A 22278-nucleotide genomic window follows, 5' to 3' on the forward strand; every position below is an offset into this window, starting at 1 on the left:
TTTGCTTCACACCTGGTCTCTGCAAACAGATGCTCTTGAATTCAAATTACTCCAGTCTGGAAATGGGTTATAAGCTGAGATATTTCCTATTCATTGGATTTTGGGGAAAAGATTATTTTTTAACATTTTTTTAGAATTTATAGTTAATGAGAGTTTCTTATAGCGTCCAGCACCAACTATCCAACTATCTATCAGAGGCACCTGAAAAATAGCTGTGTTTTTCAAAGAGATCAAAACAAAGCACAGATTTTTCTTTAGCAGATATCTCACAGAATTATATTTGGTATTAATTAAAAACACATTTTATTTTTTGCAAGAATCAAAAGTTGTTGGAAATACCAGGAATTAATTTTGAGATGAAAATGAACAGATTTACAGAAAGTGTTTCTTTTCTTTTTTTGTCCCAAACACTGGGAATGTTTTTAAAGAATTAAAATTTTCTCAGAAAATGATTTTGTAGTCTGGTTTTCTGCTGAATCCTTTCTCATCCAGCAGTATAGATGAAATGAGTTACTCTATGCAGCCTTCTTGCTGTTGCAAGAGGGGACAGAGAGCCACAGGGAGGAAAGGCTCTGACCGGCCATGTGCAAGGTGCCGGCTGCTGCCCAGGGCCAAGGAGGACATGTGGGGAACAGACATGGGAGTGGGCTTCAATGCTGGTGGGAGCTGTCATTAGGAACAGACTGTCAGCCCCTACTTCAGAAAGGATCACAGGAGAATTTGGGTGGGAAGGGACCTCGGGGCAGCCATGAGGTCAGACCAGCTTGCTCAGGGCTTTGTCCAGCTGAGGCTTGAACAACCTTTCCAGGATGGAGACTGCACAACCTCTCTGGGCAACCTGAACCCCTGCAGGACTGTCCTCATGGGGGAAAAGTTTCTTCTTACATCCAATTTGAACCTCTCATGTTTCATGCAATGCCTGTTTTTTCTTGTCCTCCCACCAGAAACCACAGTGGAGAGCTTGGCTCCATCTTCTTGATAACCTCCCTGTAGTTATTGGGGGCTGCTCTTAGGTCTGCCCCCCCCCCCCCCCCCCGAAGCCTCTCTGGCTGAACCAGGCCAGCTCCCTCCGCCCCTCCTCACGGGCAAGTGCTCCAGCCTCGACCATCTTGGGGGCCCTCAGCTGAACTTGCTCCAGTTTATCAATGTCTTGCTTGTACTGGCAGGCCCCAAAATGGTCACAGTATCCAGACGTAGTTTAACAAGTGCTGAGAAACTGTGTGATAAGTCATGGACCTGTGCTGATGAGCCAGTGCTGGTCTGAGCCGTCAGAGATGTCACTCTGGCCCCTGCTCGCTCTGCCCCTGTGTCGGTGGCTGCTGCCCATTACAGTCAGCAGAAGGAAATATATGCGTGCCCTTCGGCTGCTCCCATGCAAAGCGGGCTTGAGAGATGACACTAACGTGGAGCAGTAGAAGGCCAGATACATGGTCTCCTCCGCTTCCCCTGCTATGGAGGGTAGTAACCTCCAGTGGGCAGGAAGGCTGGAAAATAGCAGCTCTCATATAAAATTTTCTATCCATAAACTTCCAAGAACTTCCCAAGAGGAGGTCAGATCATTATTCCTGCTTTACAAATCAGGAAGCTGAGGAACAGAAGAAGGAAGTGATTTGACCAAATTCATTGTTAGCTACAGGCAAAGGCAGGCATAGAGTGTGTGCTACCCACATATGGTGCTCTCAAGGCACCAAGGAAAAGTAGTGGGAGAGACTTACGGCTCTGAGTACCTGCACTGTCTCTAGAGCACAGACCAACCCATGCTTCCCACCAGGCACGCAGTTCCCAGGTGCTGTGCTATGCGTTGCCAAGTTCCTACTTGGAAATCTGGCAGGTGACAGTCAAATAGCACCCTTCAAGCTGTGCATTTTTATGGCTTCAGAGCAGACATGCTGACCAGAAACAACATGAATTAGTCATAATCTTATCAAAAATATTTTATTTATGAAAGTAACAATTATACTATACAACCTATACTGGAAGTACATTGAATAATTGCTAGAATAAATACAGGCAATTAATTCAATCTTTTTATAGAATGAGAGGATTTATTTGACATTTGAATGTTAACCCAAGCTTTAACTTACATCATAAATAGTTAAAAGGCATAGTCAAGTTTTTTTTAAAATTTTTACTGTTTCTTTTGCTCGTTTTTAATACTGTTTTATTTTGTAACCAACATGAATCAACTCTCCGATCATTAACATAATATTAGTATGACTTTCAAGAAACCATGTACCTCAAGATAATCAGACAAATAAGGTAGTGTGTGTGCAGTTCACTCTACAGCAGAATCTATTCATGTCTGCATAAAAAAGAGAAGCTGAAAATGCTTCTGAGTTCTTTAAGCATCATATGCTGATTTCTGCTTTACCACAGTGCTTTTAATACCAGAATCTAAAAAGGGCATATATCTGCATGCAGCTGGCTTTCTGTTGCTCTTTACTTGTATATTAGGGCTCAATGCCACATTCCTTTGGTTGGTGAAAGACTGCAGAATTTAGTCCTGAATATCATTTTTCAAAACCGTAGTCCAAAATAAATGTCCTAGATTGATGATTAGGCATCAAAGAAGTGATGGATCTGCTATCACTTGAACTTTTCTGATAAAAATTGGCTTCTTTTCTGGTAGATATGCTTTAGTCAAACACAAATTATTGGGCTCAGTACAGGGGTCTGTATTATACTGGATGTCAGAGAAGCTGACGTTTAGTGTGACTGTAAACTCTCTGAACGACAGTGTAGAAGTTGTATTGTCAGACACCCACATTTTGAAGGTTTTGACATTTTTTCCTTCCATGTATTTTTTTAAACTCAAAAATCTGAACTATCTGCTTGGTGCTTACAGATTATGAGCAACTGCAGCCATCAGTGATGTCAATAGCAGTTTTGGGTGTCCAATATTTCTCCACACCAGAAGCTTTTGACTCATTGAGTCCCACAGAAAATCCGTGAGAGCTTTGCTATAGACTCCAATGGCATCAAGGCCTGGCTTCCTGCATGGCTATTGTGCATGGCAGGGTTTGGTGCTCTTAGCAGAGAAGTAAAGTTCCTTTTTACAATGTTATCCAAGCAAAACAAAACCCCAAATTGCACATATCTACCCCTTTGGCCTTTTTGTATTCACAAATATGCTTATATTCAAAAACTGGAAATGTTGGGCCTTTCCTAATAAACGTCTTCAAAGAGCACATTTAAATACATTTTCACAGAAATAACCATTCATCAGTTGTAAAAATGCAGAGACATTTTATTCTTCCTATTGTGAACAATATCAAATCAGCATACATTTTTAGGGAGAAAACATGATTTTTTTTCCAAATCTATTTAAAAAGGGTAAAGAACAAAATGTTGGGGAGGCAGCTTTTTGGCAGATAAGTAAAATATAAAATATGTGATTTTAAAAAAAAGTTGGCTTAAAAATACACACACACAAATAATACAATAATATAAAAATACAGCTCAGCCAATGGCCTCTTAAAATTTACCTTTGGCATTACATTTGGCAGCCTAACACAAAAGACCCTTCCTATAAACAGAACTATAAAAAAAAAGAGAAGTTCATAAATTAGGTTGCAAGGGGTTGTAAGATCCTTTGCTTGATTCTCCAAACTCCTTTCCTTCCTGTCCACACACATAAGCATGACCAGTGAGGTATATAGAACATAACACTGTCAGGCGTATGCACAATTAAAAAGTGCATAAACAAAGAAGTCCTCCCATTTTCTTGCGAACAGGTCGAATCTGTGTGGTTTGTTTTTTTCCCCCCTTGGAAAAAAAAATCATTTTTTATTGTTTGTGTTTTCTTACTTTGGCAGGATGAAAATGAACCCAGAGGAATACAAATGTCCTCTTCCCAGCAGCAATGATCCATTTCCCTTGGCAACATTCATCTGATGCCACAAATACTATAAGGTCGTTGGGTTGCTTTAAAACGCTCTGGGTAACTTCCCACAGAAACATCATACGTCTAGCACCATATCATAGTGTTGCTCTTTCTTCCGCCTGCCACATTTGGTGATTAGAACCAAGTACAAAGTCAAAAGCATAACCCAGTAACATGCATAGAGTATTGTGCCAATGATGAGAACCGTCTGTTTCGACTCAGAAAATGGCTTTTTTGATTCCTTGTAGATAGTGAAAATTACGCCACCTAGGAGGATTGTAAACCAAATGGAGACTGGAATGAGTCCTATAAAATTGACTACAATGGTTTTTCTTCCTGACGTGCCCCACCCTGCTTTGTTTATCGTGGCAATTGCAAACATCTTTGCTGGCAGTAAACTCGACATGTACAACACTGAGTAGAGTGACATGAAAACCATGACAATGTTCCCCCTAAGGAAGCTGGCAAAGGAAGACTTTATCAGGCCCACTAACTGAACTGTCAACAAGAAAAGGAGGATGTTCCAGATTTTTCCCCTGTAGAAGAGCTGAATGACTGTGGCGATAAGGAAGAAAGGAAAGAATCCAGTGATTACAGCTTCGTAAGTCATCCACAAATGATGCTTGTGGAACCACATCGCATTATAAAGCCACTCTCTAAAGTACGATTTACTCCAGCGGGTCTGCTGATTCAGCCACCTGAGATACTCTATCGGTGTTTCGGTAAGGCACTTGGATCTAGCTGTGTACTTTGTTGCATAGCCCAGACTTAGCACTCGGTTAGTTAGATGCCTGTCATCTCCAAAGCTGCACTGGGAGCCCATAAATTCTTGATTGTACCAGTCTTCCACAAATTCATGGAGTAACGAATTTCTGTACATTCCCAGAGGTCCACTGATGCACTGTACGCAGCCAAAATAGGACTGACAGGCTCTTTCTATGTTAAATGCCATCCAGTACCTCACGCTGCTCAGAAAGGAGATCCAGGAATCATATTTGTTCAAAATCTGAAAACACAAGAAGTTTTAATTTTAAATGAGCTCTTGAGAAAAAAAATAGGCACATTGGATCAAAAAGGAACTTGAAAAGGCTAGAGTACCATTAACCAACATGTAGGGGGAACCTTGCTCCTGTGTACAACTCATGACAAATCCAGGCATTATCTACACAGTTCGGGACACTGATAAGAAGGGCAAGGTGAAGTCTTAGAATTCTGAGTCTGCTCCACCAAAACATTGTTCTCTCTTTTCTCTCAACCTTTCCTCTTCTCCACCAAAAGCTTCTTTCCTGACTCATTCATCCTTTCTCTTCACCCCCAGTTAAGGACTTGCTGGGCTCAGCTTCCTCCAAGAGGAGATGGTGGAGTCTCAGAGGTGGCCTCCTGCTTCTCTGCGCACTCAGGCACAGGCTGCAGTAGCTTTGGGACTGAGCTGCTTGCACCTCCCCTAAAGCTACGCTGAAGTGTGAGGGAGGCTGAATGCATGATCTTTAGCCTACATTTTCAGTATGCATAATGCTTGCACTAGAAGTTTGACCCTAAACTGATATTAGGTCCTCTAAGGAACAGCCCAGTCTGATTTGTCTGTGAAATACTAGCCCTGTTATGTTGTCGCAAGACATACTGTGATATAAGGTAGTAGGTGTGGGTCAAGTATCCATAGCCATGACTGTGTCTAGCTGTTGCACCTTCAGTAGAGTCATGCTTCAGCCCACATAAAGGGCTCAGTCTTTTCTATATGCATCAAAGCTTACCAAAAGCTCAGACCTACATAGACATAGTCTAAGAGACTGAATGCTAAATGGAGATAAGAGAGTGCACTGGTTTCCCAGTCACCACTTTCCCAGTCTTCGCTGTCACATTCTGACAGTGCTGGAGGATGCAGCAAGGAGACGTGTAACAGGGTGGCTGCACCAGCCCTGCACAAGATGCCAAGTATCTTCTCAGTGCCAAGATTTTCAGGGAAATCTGTGGCCCTTTAGGACTAGAAAACAATTTTCATGATTTCTGTCATGTCAATGTGTTGGAAGCCCAAGGACCCATTTTTCCCTGTTTCAGCTTAATTTCAAAATGTTTTAGAAGCAGCTGGACTTATGGGGAGACTCAAGCTCAGTTCAAGTTTATTATTTGTACCCTGCAAAGTGAATTGGGAAAGAGAAAGAAGCACAGAGCCTTCATTCTGCCTACATTCCTCCCAGAGCACACATGTCCTTCCCATCTCGCTGTGCAGGTGCTTATGAACTATTCACCTTAACAGCTGAACCTACACTATCTCCCTCCATTTGTGCTCACATGTGTAGGGTAAGTGTGGTGCCTGGTTTGTGGTCAGCCCAGATCTGCAGAGATATTCAGGCTTCTGTGAGAAACTTAATTTCTAGAGTTACGAGCCAAATGCCTGAAATATTTCTGACTCCTAGGGCCTTCAATAGCAAATGCTTGCCCAAATAGATGGCCCTTTCTCCTCCATCTCACATAAAAGCCCCACGATTATAGGGGACAAATCCCAAAGCCAATTGAAATGTTCATATGCATTTCTTTCTATAAATTGCAGTAGAAGCAATTGTCTCAAAAGGAATGAACAGCCTTTTGCTGCAGCTGTCAGCCAAACTCCGCAATGCTAGAAATCCTAACAAAAGTGGAACTGGGCTGACTTCGGGGCTTTCCATTGTCCTGCCTGACAGAAATGCAGAGGAAATCCAACAATACATAGAGTGCATGGTGCACTGGATTTCAAAAAGGCTTTTATTCGTAAAAATCTTGGCTGCTAATAGTGACATAATTAAAGTGCTTGGAGTGCTGGACTTGGCTTTGAGAGACCTAGTCTCAGTTCCCCTGATGCCCTACAAATTTTCTTGGGTACCGTGGGCAGTTATAATCAGAGTCTCAAAGATGCCACAAAATCCTGACAATCCCAGTGCCTCACTTTTCTCATAAGCTGGGGAGAATCGTACTTGTCTGCTTTCTGTGGGTGTTCTATGCAGCGCTTGCAGCTGAGAATAAGGGATTCTAATCAGATAGAATGGGTAAGGTCTCAGAAGAACCTCTATAATGGTCTCCCAATACATTCAACTCTATTAATTCCAGGCAGGGACAAGTATTGTGGCACAAACAGTTATTCCTGAAACCCCTCTGTTAATCTGACATTCATTGTACTCACCTGCACATCACCTCCAACTCCTCCAACCATTGGATCTTCTTCTAAAACCTTTACCATCTCCACTGATGAGGCTGGATCAAGCATTGTATCTGAATCACAGACCTACAAGTAAGACAAAACAAGGAAAAAATGGGTTAAGCAGTACACTAAGAAAGAAAATAAAATCCTATGAGTGACCGTAGAGACTCAACACGCATATATTCCCGAATGCAATTAAATCTATCTTTGGAATCTGCATCAACACTTCTGGTAAAGGCCATTCGTATCAGGCAACAAGGAGCGGTGCTGAACGAAAGAGAGTGCTTGTCAGGGCTGCACACATAAATAATCCTCTTTTTTCTGTATTAGCTGTATTTGTTGTATTGGCACACTGAATTGGCTTCTATGAATACAGGATATGCTCTCAAAGATGGGCACTGAGAATCCACTGCAGAGCAAGACAGTGTTTGTGGGTGTGTTGCAGATTCCTGCTGCGCCCTGACATAGGGTTTTCCCATGTCGGCTGCATCGTTGTAGCGCCCTGGTCAAATGTTTCCCACTGCCATAAGCAGGAAGGAGAAAGGAGTTAAATTCCAGACGCTTGTTAAAAAAAGAAAAAGTCAGCCAGGAGACTGGAAAGAAACCTAATAGTTCTTGCACTCACAGAAGGCTTTAGCAATTTGTGTAAAATATATATTTTAGATTCCAGAACAAACTCATTTTTAATTTTAGTTGCATGGTGTGTTATTATTAGTGCAGGGGTTGGACATTCGATATATAGAAATTATTTGGTATTTTCTTCTGGCATTCTTATACAAAATATGAAAGTAAGGCCAGAAGGAGCAAGTCCCTAAGTGCAGTGTTCCATGAGACCAGTGCAGAAATAGATGACACACACAAGGCGTTTCAACCACACAAACACTCCTAGTCAACTAAATAGTGTGTACATTAGGAGGTGGTTTTCCCCCGGAGAGTAGGAGGAGGGCTCAGACAGGCTGGCCGGTCTGCAAGGCAGCTGGCATTGCTTTAATTTGCTCTGAGGCTAATGACATGGGCTGCAGCCTGCTTAAAACAATCGGGTGTCTCCCTGTTGCAGCTGCTGTGGAAAGTGGTGCTCCAATCGCCTGTGAACTCATTTTTCAGACGCCCAGAAACTCTAGCAAGGGAGGCTGTCCCAGAAACACCCCTTTAACTGGTTAGATCCTGCTCTGTAAATTCTCATACTGTTTCCATTCTATCCACACTTTGCATTCCTGTGATTTCAGATGGGGACGGCAGTAGCAAAAGTCAGTAGCTCTGAATGAATAGCCTATTAAGTCAGATTCAGATGAGGCTTCTGATCAGCAATCCTAATTCTGGTGTCCTTTCAGCCAACCTTCGAATTCAGCCTAAGTCCCCCTGCTCCAGGGGAGCTGAAGGATTGCTTCCTGATTTGTGAAGGAGGAGGAGAGCTTTTAGGGGCACGAAGAAGCTCGCAGACTCTGCTATGGGCCAGATTCAAGCGGGGCAGTTACCCGGGACAAGCAGGCTGCATAGCTTGGGATGTAGTTGAATATCTGCCAAAATGCTTCCTTTCCAAGCTCACTTGGAGGGGGGTGAAAGGAGGAAGCTGATGAAAGCTCTCATATTTCTGTCAGGACAAAAGCCACAAGCATCTCTAGCTCCCGCTAAATTCAAGCATCCAGCTCCTCTCCTTAACGGCCTCCAGCTCGAGAAGGACCTTTGTAACCTGGCCAACATGTTCTTGCAGCTATGGTGGAAAGCTGTCATCAGTGACAGCACTCAGTGATAAAAAGGGAGCATAGCAAGTCTGCTGAAGAGAAGAAAGGATGTCCTATATCTGTCTGCGACTTCCTAGACAGACATGTCTTGGAGTGCTTTGCACAGCAGTTCTGTAATTTTTTGGGTACCCTGGCCTCAGGCAGAGAGCACTGCTGTGATATACATCACTATTTCTTCTGTCTGTGAGCAGTCAGTTGGGATCAGCCCTGTCCCCAGCCCCTTAGCATTCCCTTGAGATCCTCCGTAACTTCATGCAGCCAAGCCCATTGGATGTGTTTATCTATAGCAGAAAAACCTGCATGTGAGCAACACTGCTAATATGACATGAGGAATCCTGAACACACTGGATTTATTTACATATTACCAGCATGTGTCCCAGCCATTTCAGCACAGTGGACACGTCTGGGCTTCTAGTGCAAATCTGACAAGCTGTCATTTGCCAGCTGGGTGAGGTTTTTCCAGGTGAAAAGAGGACATGTCCAGAGAAGGGTAAACACATAGGAGTCCTAATAAAACATACGAAGGTCTGCACAGTCAGGGCTGGCCCAGCACCGCCCCATAGCCAATTTGTCATATTTTCACCTAAGGGCTGAGTGACCTAGAGTTTACTGCCCCAGGTCACAGAGTGTTCTGTGTTAAGCTGGGAAAAATTGCACCCTGAAATCTGCTGAGTGTTTCAACTGGCGCTGCACTGACTGTAAGGAGAGCCTAGGGTGACTTCCTCAGCCGTAGGCCCCCACGTTTGGTGGGATGAATACTGTCCCTAGGGTCTTCACAGCCAAGCACAGCAGGGTATTTGTACCCAGCTATCACTCACGTTCCTGCTGACAGTACAGGACAGACTAATGCCAAAGACAAATGAGTGCTGATCATGAGAACATGGTCTGTCAGTTTAACTGCACTAACTGATCACTTGCAGCCTTCACAGTGGTTTCAGTTATTTGACAAGTCTCTTCTAATGAGCAACGTCTCATTTATCTACATTGACTTAACTGCTTATGAGTGGTCCATTTTTTTAAGTGCTTGATCATCAATGAAGATTGCTCAGCCCTTAAAAAATCAGACCACTTTTAAGTAATTTACTCTGGGTCCGCTCAAAGAATCATTTGGGAAATCTTGACTTTCATTCATTCATAAAACAATGTCTTAACTGTGTTGCATCATCATTGTGTAGTAACTAGGACCACCAGGTTGCTTTATTTATAATATAGATGTGACTGTAGCTGTGACTTTGACAGCAATCATTAATGCAATATTTGGTGGCTGCCTTGCAGTAGCATTACAGTTCCTGAGACATTCATCAGGACTTTTGAGTCAGGTCAGGAGTCTTAATTGACTGAAAAAACAGAAATATCTCATCTATTTTCTCAGTTTAGGGTATGCCCTATGGTTGAAATAGAAACACTTTTTCCAGGTTCCTTGAGCTGAACTAAGGGAGGAAAAGTGTAATGAATCTGTTTCCCTGCCTTCTCTCTCTGCAATTTGATATTCCTATGCAAAGTGACTATAAAAACATGCCAATGCAGAATGACAGCATTTTTATACCCATCATAGTCCCTCACAACACAAAACCAAAGTGAAGACAATGGGGAAGTTAAGCCCATTGTTTTCAGAGAATAAATCATTTTGAATTTTGGAAGTGGCAGAGGACGAGTTTTAAATCTTTGTCTTACTCCTGAAACTCTGATAACAGACCACTTCCCAGCAGCTCTTCAGTTTCTGCTTCTCTTGTCTTTGGAGAGCTTGCAGCTCTGAGACCAGCTACCTGGCAGCCTTTCTGCCGTGCCATCCATGCTGTGCACACGTAGACCTGCACGACAGTGGTCACTAGCGCCTGAGAGTACAGCTGAGCTACACCACCTCCCGGGGCCCACAGAGAGCACCTCGCAGGTAGCAGGTGCCCCACAAGAGGAGAGTGCTAAAGGCAGAGCAGAGGGAGGAGGTCTGAGGTCATGAGAAGGTTGAGGCTGAGGGATTAGTCAAATGAGCCTTGCTGGTCTTGATGGACAACTAATAATTCTCAGTGTCCAGACAAAGGCCCTGATCCTACACGCATTTCTCTGAGCAAGTCCTCTTCTGTTTCCTGAAGTCAGCAGGACTGTTTTCAGGAGAAAGGAGTGCTTCCAGGTATAAGGTAAAGTAAGGCAAAAACATAGAAAATCTTTCATGGGATCCAAGGCAGCTGGAAAGAAATGTGTCTCTGCTGCTTTGGAGACAGGGAGAGACAACCCAGCCTAACTCATTTTTAAGTGAGTAGTGTCATAAGGGCTTTAAAGGCCAAGTCGTGGTGAGTGAGGTAATGCAGCTGTAAGTGATGAAGCAAAAGCTCCTTCAGGCTTTAGCTGAAGAAATCTTTCTTTCAAGGCTGCACATTGACCCTTTTATGGAATAGTCCACACTGCCTTTGAAGACTTTAAAGTACGACCATCTTTTTTACAGACTCCACCACTGCTCTGAGATATTCCCTAGCACCACCAAATACTTTACTGCCTGCTTGCATATAGGGCTGCTAACATCCTCAAAAAAAAAAAAGTTACCTCAGATCTTAACTTACATGACTAGAGAAAGGGTCTTTAAGAGACCATTGGCCTTATTTGAAGCAAAATCATTTTGATAAGGGAGTAGTGCTGAAGTATTTCAGATTTCTCCAGTAGCTAGTGCACAGATTTAACATATTCACAGATAGGTTTACCATTTTAAAAGGTAGAAAAATATAGTTTTAACGGTCAAGCTGTTTCCAAACAGACTGAAAGGAGCACTGTGTTCATCAGGGACTAGGATGGGCTCTAACATGCTGCACAAAATATACAAAAGCTGCTTTCTTTCAAAGTGTGTTTGAATTGGCAGTGACCTGGCACTTTAATACCTACCTGTACATAATCCACGCTTCTCCCCAGTGCTTTGAATGCTGTGTACATTACTTCTCTTTTTCCACCCCATTTCTGCATGATGCAAACACTTTTGTTGGACAGGACCAGCTGAGATACATGCTGCATGCTCTCTCTGTGAGACTCGTCTGTCTCACCTGGACCTTTGTCATGGAAGTTATTCCTCCAGACATAAGTGGCAGATTTGTCCCTACCCATGATTTCCGTAAAAATGTCCATCATGTAAACGTCGTCTTCCGAGTTCCCATCAATGACCATAACAACTTTAATTCCAGGGTAGGTCAATCTTTTCACAGAAAGTAAACATTTTCTTAAGTAGTCAGGATCCTCTTGATAGGCAGCAATACAAAGGGCAACTGTTTTGTTCAGCTTGATTGGAGTCTCTAGCGACCGCTTCATTTTCCTGTGCTCTAGGAAGGCAAACAGGCTTTGGATGATGAGATGTGATGCCAGGATAGCACCATAGAGTCCAAAGGAGAAATAGTAATTGTCCGTTTGGATAAACTGGTAGCCAACAATGTAAGCAGCGGTGATCCCGAGCAGGAGGGACACCCCGAAGAGCGTGGTTCCAAGTATTCTCAGGATACATATAAACCTCTCACAATACATCTGCAACAGAACCAGGGACACAGTTAGCACAACGACCCTTTCCTGCCACAAGACGTCGCAAGGGATGCGCATGGCTACAGCGTAGTGCTTGGTGTCAAGAAATACAGGCTGTCCTTCTGGCTGTGTCAGACTCACTGCATCACCTTCATCAACCTATGTTTTCTCTTTGCAGTATTTCCTCTGTGCAAAGTAAGGCTCAAGTATACCTTAATGTACCAGGGGTATTTGTTACTAATTGTAATAACCTCCCAGAAGATGCTATCTGTGTCAGGATCTTATTTTGGAGGTCTGGGCTTGCTGAATAAGACATGCTGTCATACTATCCTGGAGGGGGTGGAGAAAGGGCCTTTGGGCCATCACTCGCTTCATATGGTCACAGGCAGGAGGAACAGCTGAACGTCTGGGCAGCCTCTCCCTCCCCCATCCATGTCACGACTGCATCCAGCCCTGAATCACTTCTGTCACTTAGTTATGTTTGCAAAAATATTGGAAAGACATTCTTAAAACAGATGTCTGAATGTATTTATAATTTGTTAAGCAGATGTCTGACTATATTTATAATTTGTATTTATATAATCAGACATCTGCTTTAAAAGGTCTTCTCAATACCATTGCAAAAATGTATTATTCATACATTTGTGTATATGGATATATGCATGTGTGAGCATGTGTGTGCATGGCTAAAGCTGGACTAAGATTAAGTCTGTGGCAAAAGTACGCATTAATTTAACAGAGCCGAGGCTTCACCCTGGACTCCGAAATTCATTAGAATATCAGTTGATTCCGACATCTTTTGCATGCTCAGATTATCTGCCTTTAAAATCTTCTAACCTGAACTCTAGGTTATGGAAGAGCTACCTGGGATGGAGGGTGCTCTGATATTCTGTAAACAAATGATGGATACACATGTAGGCAGGCAGACAGGCAGAATCTATTACTCAGCTGCTTTTTTTTTTTGGCGATCACATTAACCATTTTATGCAACAGCTTTCTCATAACTACAGGAAGTTAATGACAATGTTTTTTCTCAATTGAGGTATTTGACATCAGGAACATAAAGTGGGTAATGTCTCTTTAAGGCTAACCCAGCAAGCGCATGATCTTAACTCAATGAAACTGAAGCACATGCTTGAATATTTTGCTGAATTAGGGCCTCTCTTAGAGTAATGGACGTAATATTTGTGTTTTCTTATTGCTATTCATATTTTCCCTGCTGCTGTCATCTTGCTTGTCTGCTGACAACGTTTGTTTCACCATCTGTTGGCCGAAGCTGAAGTTGGAACACCACTTCCTTACATCATATATGCCTTTAACTCTTTCTTGTGAAATACTCTGAAAAAACATTACCAAGCTCCAGCAGCATAGCTCTCCGCTAATACACTTCTGTCTGAAAAGTTACAGGCTTGGAAAAAAAAAATTGTCAACACAGAATCAATTACAGAATGAAAATAAACCAGGCGATCATAAAGTCTGAGGTTATGAAGATTATGTTTTTCCACTAGCTATTTAGGGTCTTACATTTCAAGACAGGAGGAAGCCTCTTAAATACATATTTGGAGATACTGTTAAAGAAATTGGACTCTATCTCTAGGACTTCCTCGAATACTTACGGCTGGGCTCCAACAGGTGCTGTAATCACCCAGCAGCAAAAGGGACCTTCCCTGATGTGGCCTGTCTAAAAGTCCTTCACTAGTAGTTATAGAGAAGCCTAATAAAAGATAGCTTTAACGTACCGGTTATAGGTTAATTAGAACTCAGTGCCCAAAATAGACTAGCTTCAGAAAACAGATTAAGTAATGGATCACCTCCAGATTGCCTTGAAGTCAAATAGCTTAGGTGCTTATTAATCCCTGAAGTAAGCAAAGGGTCACAAACATCAAGGTAAATGTTTCATTAATGGTGCAGTTCTACTACGCTTTCTCATTTTGGATCCACTACTTTTCTTCTCTTGCCAGAAATAGAAAATTCCTATTAGTGAGTAGGGGCTAAAGTCTGCCTACATTAAGAATTACACCACTGAAATTAATGGACTACTTGTACGGGTAGAGCTCACAGGATTTAGATTAAGATCCGGAGTGTTCACCTTTGACTAACTGTATACTGTACCAGGTTTCTTTGTATATTAATTTGCTATTGCTTTTCCTCTTCCTATGAAGTGCTTCTGCACAAAAAGAAAAACAAGAAGTGAATTCTCTGATCCTGTCATTACAGCACAGCTTCCTGCCCTCCCCAAAATGCAGTCTTCTAAGATCAAGAAATGGATTTCTGGTCCTAATAAAACAGCTTTTTTTTCTATCCTTTAACTGTCAACCTTGGGAAAATAAACTGTGTTTTGATCTAAAATCCTGGCTTTCATCAAAGAAACTTTCCCCTTTGTATATGCAACTGAAGGTTTTATGCATAGTCTTTCAACTGACTGAATCTCAGGCAAAGTCTGGAAAAAGTTGCTCAATATTCTCCACTTTAGCATGTGAGCTATTGAGGAGTTGCCCAGCAGAATTGATTTTTAGCAGCTTGAAAGTGCCCAAACAATGGCAAAGAAGCCAAAAACTCTCCACCCTTCTCCAGTAATAGAGCCAAAAAAATAAAGGGAAATGACGCTTGTACAAGTCTGGGGCCAAAAAAGAAGTGCTGAGTCAAATAATAGCATTGAGGATAGGGAATAGCTACATTGCAGATTTGAAGACCAGACAATGCTGTTATGAATATTCAGTCTGGCCTAATATAGCAAACTTTAATATGATATCCTTAGTCACACATCAATTAAAATTTTCCTACACTTTTCACCTAAAGCTAGAATCAAGTATTATCAGAGAACCAGTGTATAGTACGGTGTTATAGCAATGTAAGCCTAAAATAATGCCATACTGAGTCAAGATGTAAGTGGCAAATGCTTGGTGAAGGACAAGCACCCACGTTCACTTTTGCAACCACGGTTGTTTTTCAGTCATTTCCTTGATAACTACCCTTTTTAAGTGCTAGCAAAATTCCTTTCAGCAAAATGTAAATGCTTATATTCAAAGTTGCCAGCACTACAGCCCTGTTGAACAGCTGACTGATCGGCGTGGGGGTACTGTAGACACACCATATTGTGATCTGTATGTCCCCCAGGTTCCTGGAGCTTGAGCCAGTTCTAAGGCACAGCTCAGTGTTTTGTTTATGTCTCAGCCTAATGGATCTTCAGTCTTTTAAGGGATTTAAGTTTGTCCTGGGCAATAGGCATGGCAGAACTTAATAAATAAATAAATAAATAAATGAATAAGTTGAACAGCACTGCATGGACTAGGAATTAGGTGCTCTAGACAAAGAAGACCTGCAGCCAGCCCTGTCCCGTTTCTCTGGATCAACAGAACCAGTTCCAGAGCACTTCTATGTATACAAGAAACTGCTGCTATGCTGAAAGAGGTCTTGAGGTGAGGAGAGGAACAGAGATCCTCACCTGCTGAAAAGGTTAGTCAGCGGTTAGGACATGTCTCACTTTGTCTCTGGAACCAAACCTGGATCTTGCACTTTCTGGGCAGGTTTTTAACCAGTTCTATAAAACAGGAGGACAGGGACGGTACCTGCAGTGTTCTTCCCTTTTTTAGAGTAAACACCAGTTAGCTCTGAAAGAGGTCAGCGGGTCCAGCACTCTGCATCAGTCCTGAAGCAGATTTTGAGGGGGCAATAAGACTGAGGATTCAAGTGATTAGGAATTAGTTCCAGACAGCTGCACATCACATACTGACCTGCTCATGGCACTACATGTGCCAGACTCTTTTTGGAGGTGCCCATGTCCCCCACATACAGTACAGGAAGCCTAAGACAAGATTGCTAATTCTTCTGTGCAGTGTGGGCACCTCAATCCTTCACAGGCACCCTCATCTAATCCCCCAGTGCTGAAGCCAGTATGGGCCTTAGCGCTGACTCCAGCAAATAGTGTCAAGGTTTATATGCACAAGATGAGTTTCTGTAGAGAGGTTTGATAGTCTACTACTGAGTGATTTATTGTCATGATCTTGGAGCTGTTTATTTCCCTGAATGGAGCTGGTTAGTCCTAACCAGCCCACTTAGTAGAAATGAAGTGTGAAGGTAATATGCTGAATCCTGATGTTATGTAGGATGTTGCTTCTTTACTGACACACATTTTGATCGCCAAGCAGTCCCAAGTATATAGTCTGTGCCTTGAAGGGACTGCACAGGAAGAGGCAATAAATGTGTATGTCTCTTCCTGGTGGCTCCTACAGAAAAGAATGGCCTAGAGATAGATCCCAACATATCTTACACCAGACCCCACCTAGCGAACTGCATCCCTTTCAGCATCCTGATAGAGCTACAGAAAGAGTAGGGCTTTTCTGTTACGCTGTGATGAAGGAGACCTTACGCTACATTAGTATTAACAACTGGCAGAGCTAAAAGCTGAAGTTTCATGACATTATTTTCACAAAAAGTTTCAGGCTGACAAAGAGCTGACTGATATCTGCAATGTACATACAGTGACTGAGGTGTTAACTCCAACAACTAAAGCTCTTCCTCCTTTCTCAGGCTAAAGAATGCCTTAGATTACAAACCAGAAGTGCATACCAATATATGCTTGAGTTCTCCCTATCCTGGGAAATATTTAGTCTAGTTATGGTACATAGATCTAACTTTAACAAGGCCTAGACACATGACTGAAGTTCAGCAGGTTTTTAAATCCTGATTTGAACACAGTCTTTACTCAGCAAAGAACTCTGCTGCCTTCCATGGCAAAGTATCACTTTTCCCTTCCCTCCAAAATTAGATAGCACAGGCTGGCCATATGGTTATTAGTCAGCCTTGATGCATCTCTGAGACTAATAGGAGCTGGAGATACTGTAGTTAACATCTTTAAAAATCAGGAGATAAAGAGAACAAAGATTTGATTTGTTACCAATATATCAAGAGAAAAATAAACAGAAGAGAGGAAAATATATATCCAGAAAACATATCTGTAATGGTGTCTGAACATGGCAACGCTATTTGCAATCCTTCTTTTATTCTGCGCCAGCAGTTCTGTAGCTGCTCAGAGGACTAAGGAAAGCAATCAGGGTGTCCCCTGCTAATGCAGGACTTGGAACTGGTGACTAACCAGAGGTCAAACTGAAGTTAGGTTTGCTCGCAACACATGGGCTGCAGCTCACTACATCATCTGTTTAAGAAGTCCCTCATGTATAATGCTCAAACACACTGCTATGCAGTACTTCTGGCTAGTTTTTCCCAAGGAAGATCAAAAAGCAAGCGAGGGAGACATAGGAAGTTCATGCATAAAAAGTAACAATTTGGAAAGAATTATCACTTATTAATTCCAAAGGTCTAAACATGTTCAAAAAGAAATTTATACTGCAAAGGCCAATATTTGTCCGGGAAACAACAGCAAAGGTTTGATTGCAAAGGTGCTTATTTTGTCTGCTTCACCTCTTAAGGGCTCAAAAGAGCGCTGCCACTCTCTAGATATCTAGGACTATGGCCACATAAGCAGACAGTCCAATACTATAGAAACAAATCTGTAAAAAGGAACAACTGGTACTGAGGACCTGACTTCCACTCTGAACACTTTTTCAGGGTTCACTCCGAGCTAAGTTTAGTTAGACAACATGGATTGAATACCCATTAGTGTCTGAAAAGTGTTAGGTGTGCTCCTGGAGCACATCTTGCATTTAGTTTCATTCAAGAGGAATCCAGTTTGTGCGCCCAGTGACCACTTTGCAATACAAATCAGAGCATGGTGAGTGGGGACAACTGAAGCATTTGCTTCAATAGCACGCTTCTTATTCAAATTAAAATGATAATGCAAACCAACCCAAAAAGCAATGAGATCTAGGCACTAGCCTCATCCAAAAATCTGTGTTACAACTAGACCTGCTGGGCACTGAAAACTTTTGGAAGTGTCTCATTTTTGCATGCCTCTATGGGAGCTAATATCTTAAAAGTCTACCAGTCATGGTCCTCCTAACCTTAGTAACCGAGGCTTTGGATGCAGCAAAGCATGTAAGCATGTCATTAAAGATAAGTGTGCACTTAAGTTGAAGAGGGAAATCTGGGGATAATTTGCAGTTCTGTAGTGCAGGCATAAGAAATCAAACTTGCTTTACAAAGCAGTTATTTCTGGAGTGGTCATAATAAAAAATGTATTTGACAAATTTATTATATAGATTAATCTCCCTCATGAAAGTTGACAATTGGTCATTGCTTAACTGCTGCATTTCATATATTTGGGAATCTGCAGAGAATGAACCAGGATTCAGACAATTTGGGTTTTGTTCCTAGTGTTGCCATTAACCTTCTGGGTGACCTTAGTTAAGTGAATTCACCTCTCTCTGCCTCAGCTCCCTCACCTGTAAAGTGGGAAGCATGATTGTCTGAGAAGCTCTTGGAGGTTTACCAAACTCTGCCTAAGGCTTAGGTTACTGTTATCTGTACTGTTACTTTTGCTGGTGTCACAGGGCACCCACCAGTTCTCCTGTTGCATATAACTGTTTTTCTCAAAAAACAGACCATGTCCTGTTCTCCTTGCCTATAGGAGCATTCATCTGAAGGTGGAGTCAGTAGGGGTCTGTATATAATAATCATGCAACTCTTGCTCAGCAGCATTCCTGAGATCAGTGGACTTGGATGTGTTTTTCCCCAACATAAAAGCTGACACATGGAGGCATATGTGCACACAGCTATTGAGAATCATTTTGCGCACAACCAAAGGAAGAATATCAGTTTTTATAAGCCTTAAAAAAAAAAAATCCTTACTTGTGAGAATAATAGCATTGGCTTCAGTAGATCAGCTGCTTGAATGATATGGACGTGTTTGAGTGTGTGTGCGAATGTGTGCATGAGACTGTGTGTGCGCACAGATTGAAACATACTGCATGTGGCCTTATACACCTACACTGTGCATACACACAAGCAGCATCTGAGAGTTATGAATTCTCATCCAATGTTTAGGTACATTTAGCCTCATTTTGGCAGCAAGATAAATCATTTATCTTTGAAGTACAAATGATTCCAGGTACACATGCATTACAGGAAAAAAATAGCTGTCCAGACTCCCTCTTCTAGTTTACAGCCTGCAGAGAGGAAACTGAAAAGTTATGTTACATCTGTACATCTTTACTATAGCAGAGTTACTGTATCTGGTGCTTTTGGCTATTTATCACTTCCAGATTTTTGCATGCCATTGATCTTCTGGAAAGGGTTCACATAAAACTAAAATTGACTCTGGGGTTAGGTTTAAAATAAAGAACAGGATAACGTAGCATTAATAATGATGGCAAACTGCATCTGCATTTACAGACTTTGATCAGCAAATCAGGAATCTCCTGTCTACTCGGTGTACATTTCCCCCTAAACTGCCCAAGTCTCTTATAGGTTTGTGTAAGCAATGCAGAAGGAATTCCACAACTGTTGGTTGGATTTGTCTCTAATGTAGAGTGATAGTTGTCAAATTAACCAAAAGTTAAAAAAAAAAAAGAAAAAAAAGAACAAATGCTATAAGAAATAACAACAAAAAAGTAGATCATATTTGCACACAGGCATTTTGGATTAAGGTTAATAAAAAAATCGAGTTGAGAAATATTTTCTGGCTGCTGGTTATGAAGTTCATGCAAGTTTTTGTCACAAAAATGCCTTACCCCAGCAAACAAGTATCTATTTGATTTTGATTGCTCATTACCTTGTAATTAGTTTACACCTTGTTTGGCTTAGGTAGGCAGTGCCATTACACAGAAAGGAAAAGCGATGTGCCACTTTACGCATTAATCCGGAGCAGTGATGAAAGGCAGTAAATAATAGGTTTGCTCCCACGCCATAAACACGAATAGCTGAGTTTGCTGCTGGCGCAACAGCACGGAGCTCCCTCGCACCCACAGGAGCTGTGCTTTCTTCCGGGGAACCGCTGCCCGGGCGCCAAGGGCTGGGCCCGACGGCCGGGGCAGCCGTGCCGGGGGCGCGCAGACGGGGCGACCCCCCTCCGGCCCCCGCGCGGGTCGGCGCGGCGCGGCGCGCGCTCCTCGGGGGAACCCCCGGCCCGGCGGCCGCAGCCAATGGCGGCGGGGCGGCGCTGCGTCACAGGAGCAAAGGGGCGGGGCCCCGGGGGGGTTCCCCCGCGCTGCCACGTGGGTGGGGGCGCGCCCCGCGCAGCACCGCGCAGCCCCCGCGCCGCGCCGCGCCGGGCATCCCCCAGCTCCGTCCTCCCCGCGGTGTGGGGGGCTCCCTCCCCCCCCCCCCCCGCCCCGTCGGAAATGGGGCTCGGGCGCGGCGGAGCGGCAGCGCCGCGCGCTTCCCCGCGCCCCCCGCGGGCCGTCCCGCTCGCAGTGTCGCCGCGGGAAGCCCGGGGCGCTCCTGTCCGTCGCGCGGCGGGTCCCCCCCGCTCGCTGCCGGCGAGAAGTGCCGGCCCTATAGCAGCCAGGTGCCAAAAGCGGGGTGCAAGCCTGCATTCCCCCCACCCCCGCCCGGGCCGCCGCGCCCCCTCCTCTGCGCCTCGGGACACCTCCCGCCCCGCTCAGCGTCCCGCCGAGACACCGCGCCAGACACCCCCCCGCCGCCAACCTCCGCCGAGGCGGGGCTCGAACCCGCGACCCCCCGGCCGCCCCCTCCCTCGGCCGCCGGCAGCCGCCTCCCGCCCCTGCGCCTGTCACGGCCCCCCCGAGCCCGGGCGCCAGGCGGGGGCGACGAGGGAGAAGCAACCTGGGCCGGGAGCTGGGCTCACCTCGCCCGCAGGGGTGCAGGGAACGGCTTCCTAACCTGCCGCCCCGATTTTATCTATTTTTTATTTATTTTTGCAATTGTCGAGATCAGCAACGTGTTAAGGGGATCACACAGAAAGGGGGGGCTGCAGCTGAAAACCTCATTCATGCTCACTGCAGCCCCATTTATTGCTGAAATAGGTGTCGGGTAGAGGGGGCAAGAGCCTCCCCCTCTAACCCCACTCTTACTCGGGGGATCTAGTTCAGCTTTCCTCCCTTGAACAGCGGGGGTGTGAGGGTAGGGTCTCCTGCTTTTGAGGTGACAGAAATTTAATCGTAAATCACCCACCTTGTTTGTCCTTCTGTCCTTTGGTCATAGAGGGGCTTCGGCCAGCTGTGTGGTCTCACGTACCGTTGCTCCTGCTGAACAGTTTCCAAGTTTGAGGTAAAAGATCAAATCGCACTTTTCAGAGACTTATTGAGACGCTCAAAAATAAAAAATAGTAAAAAATGAAAATAAAAAAAATTAAGGCGATTCAGTCCTACTCATTTTTCTCCACGTGTTTTCCCTATTACAATTTATTTTTCTCTCACTGCTTCACTTTCTAGCTCAAAGTTGTAGAGGGTTTTTTTCAAATAATAATAATAATTAAAAAAGTTAGAAGTAATAAATTATGTGTTAGTTTCTCGTGGCTGAAGCTGAAGATCTTATTTCAAACCCGGCTAGCCAGGAGCCTGGAGAAGTTGCAAGGCAGCGTCTGAAAGTTTGAGATGTGCAGCATCAGATAAAGTCTCTTTGGTGATGCCTTGCTGACCGAGTAACTGTTTCAATGAGGTTTCTCAGCAGCAGCAGCAGCAAACGGGTAATATTTTCCAGACGTCTTTTTCTTTCCTGCTGCTGCTGCTGCTTTTCTGCCTCCTCCACGTTATGGGGTCTTTAACAAGTGAGACTTGAGTTGTTTTAATAGGCGGAGGATGGGAAGGAGGAGGGGAGGGAACTCCTGTAAGGAGGGTAAAAAAAAAAACCCTGCCCATTGAAATGAGCTCAGCCAAGGACCAATTCAGCGGCATGAATTCAATTAGCGAAGCTGCAAATTTTGCAGAGAAATGCAATACACATATGTTGCCACCACCTGATTTCCTCTTCGTGCCCCTCAGTTGGGGGAACCCCTCCACTTTCCCGTCTCCCCACTCCTGCATCTGCAGACTTGGGCTATGGGACTTGTCTCTCCCACAGCCGCTATTCAGTTGGGACAGTTTTTTGCTGCTGGTGGTTTTTATTAACAAGGGAATTGCCTCTATGAATGG

The 22278-nt window shown here is 43.7% G+C and overlaps 1 protein-coding gene across 1 annotated transcript; it reads right to left on the reverse strand.

Annotated features, from left to right (window-relative positions):
• Nucleotides 1-1916: 1916 nt before the first annotated feature.
• Nucleotides 1917-21949, reverse strand: HAS2 (hyaluronan synthase 2). Its single transcript, XM_026110153.2, has 4 exons — nt 21320-21949; nt 11669-12295; nt 7038-7139; nt 1917-4889 (listed from the first exon to the last, which is right to left on the reverse strand). Exons 2-4 carry the CDS (start codon nt 12293-12295, stop codon nt 3960-3962), a joined length of 1659 nt encoding a protein of 552 aa, XP_025965938.1. The 5' UTR covers nt 21320-21949; the 3' UTR covers nt 1917-3959.
• Between the last annotated feature and the right edge of the window lie 329 nt (nt 21950-22278).

The sequence above is a fragment of the Dromaius novaehollandiae genome, chromosome 2 (assembly GCF_036370855.1).
Source record: "Dromaius novaehollandiae isolate bDroNov1 chromosome 2, bDroNov1.hap1, whole genome shotgun sequence".
Taxonomy (NCBI): domain Eukaryota; kingdom Metazoa; phylum Chordata; class Aves; order Casuariiformes; family Dromaiidae; genus Dromaius; species Dromaius novaehollandiae.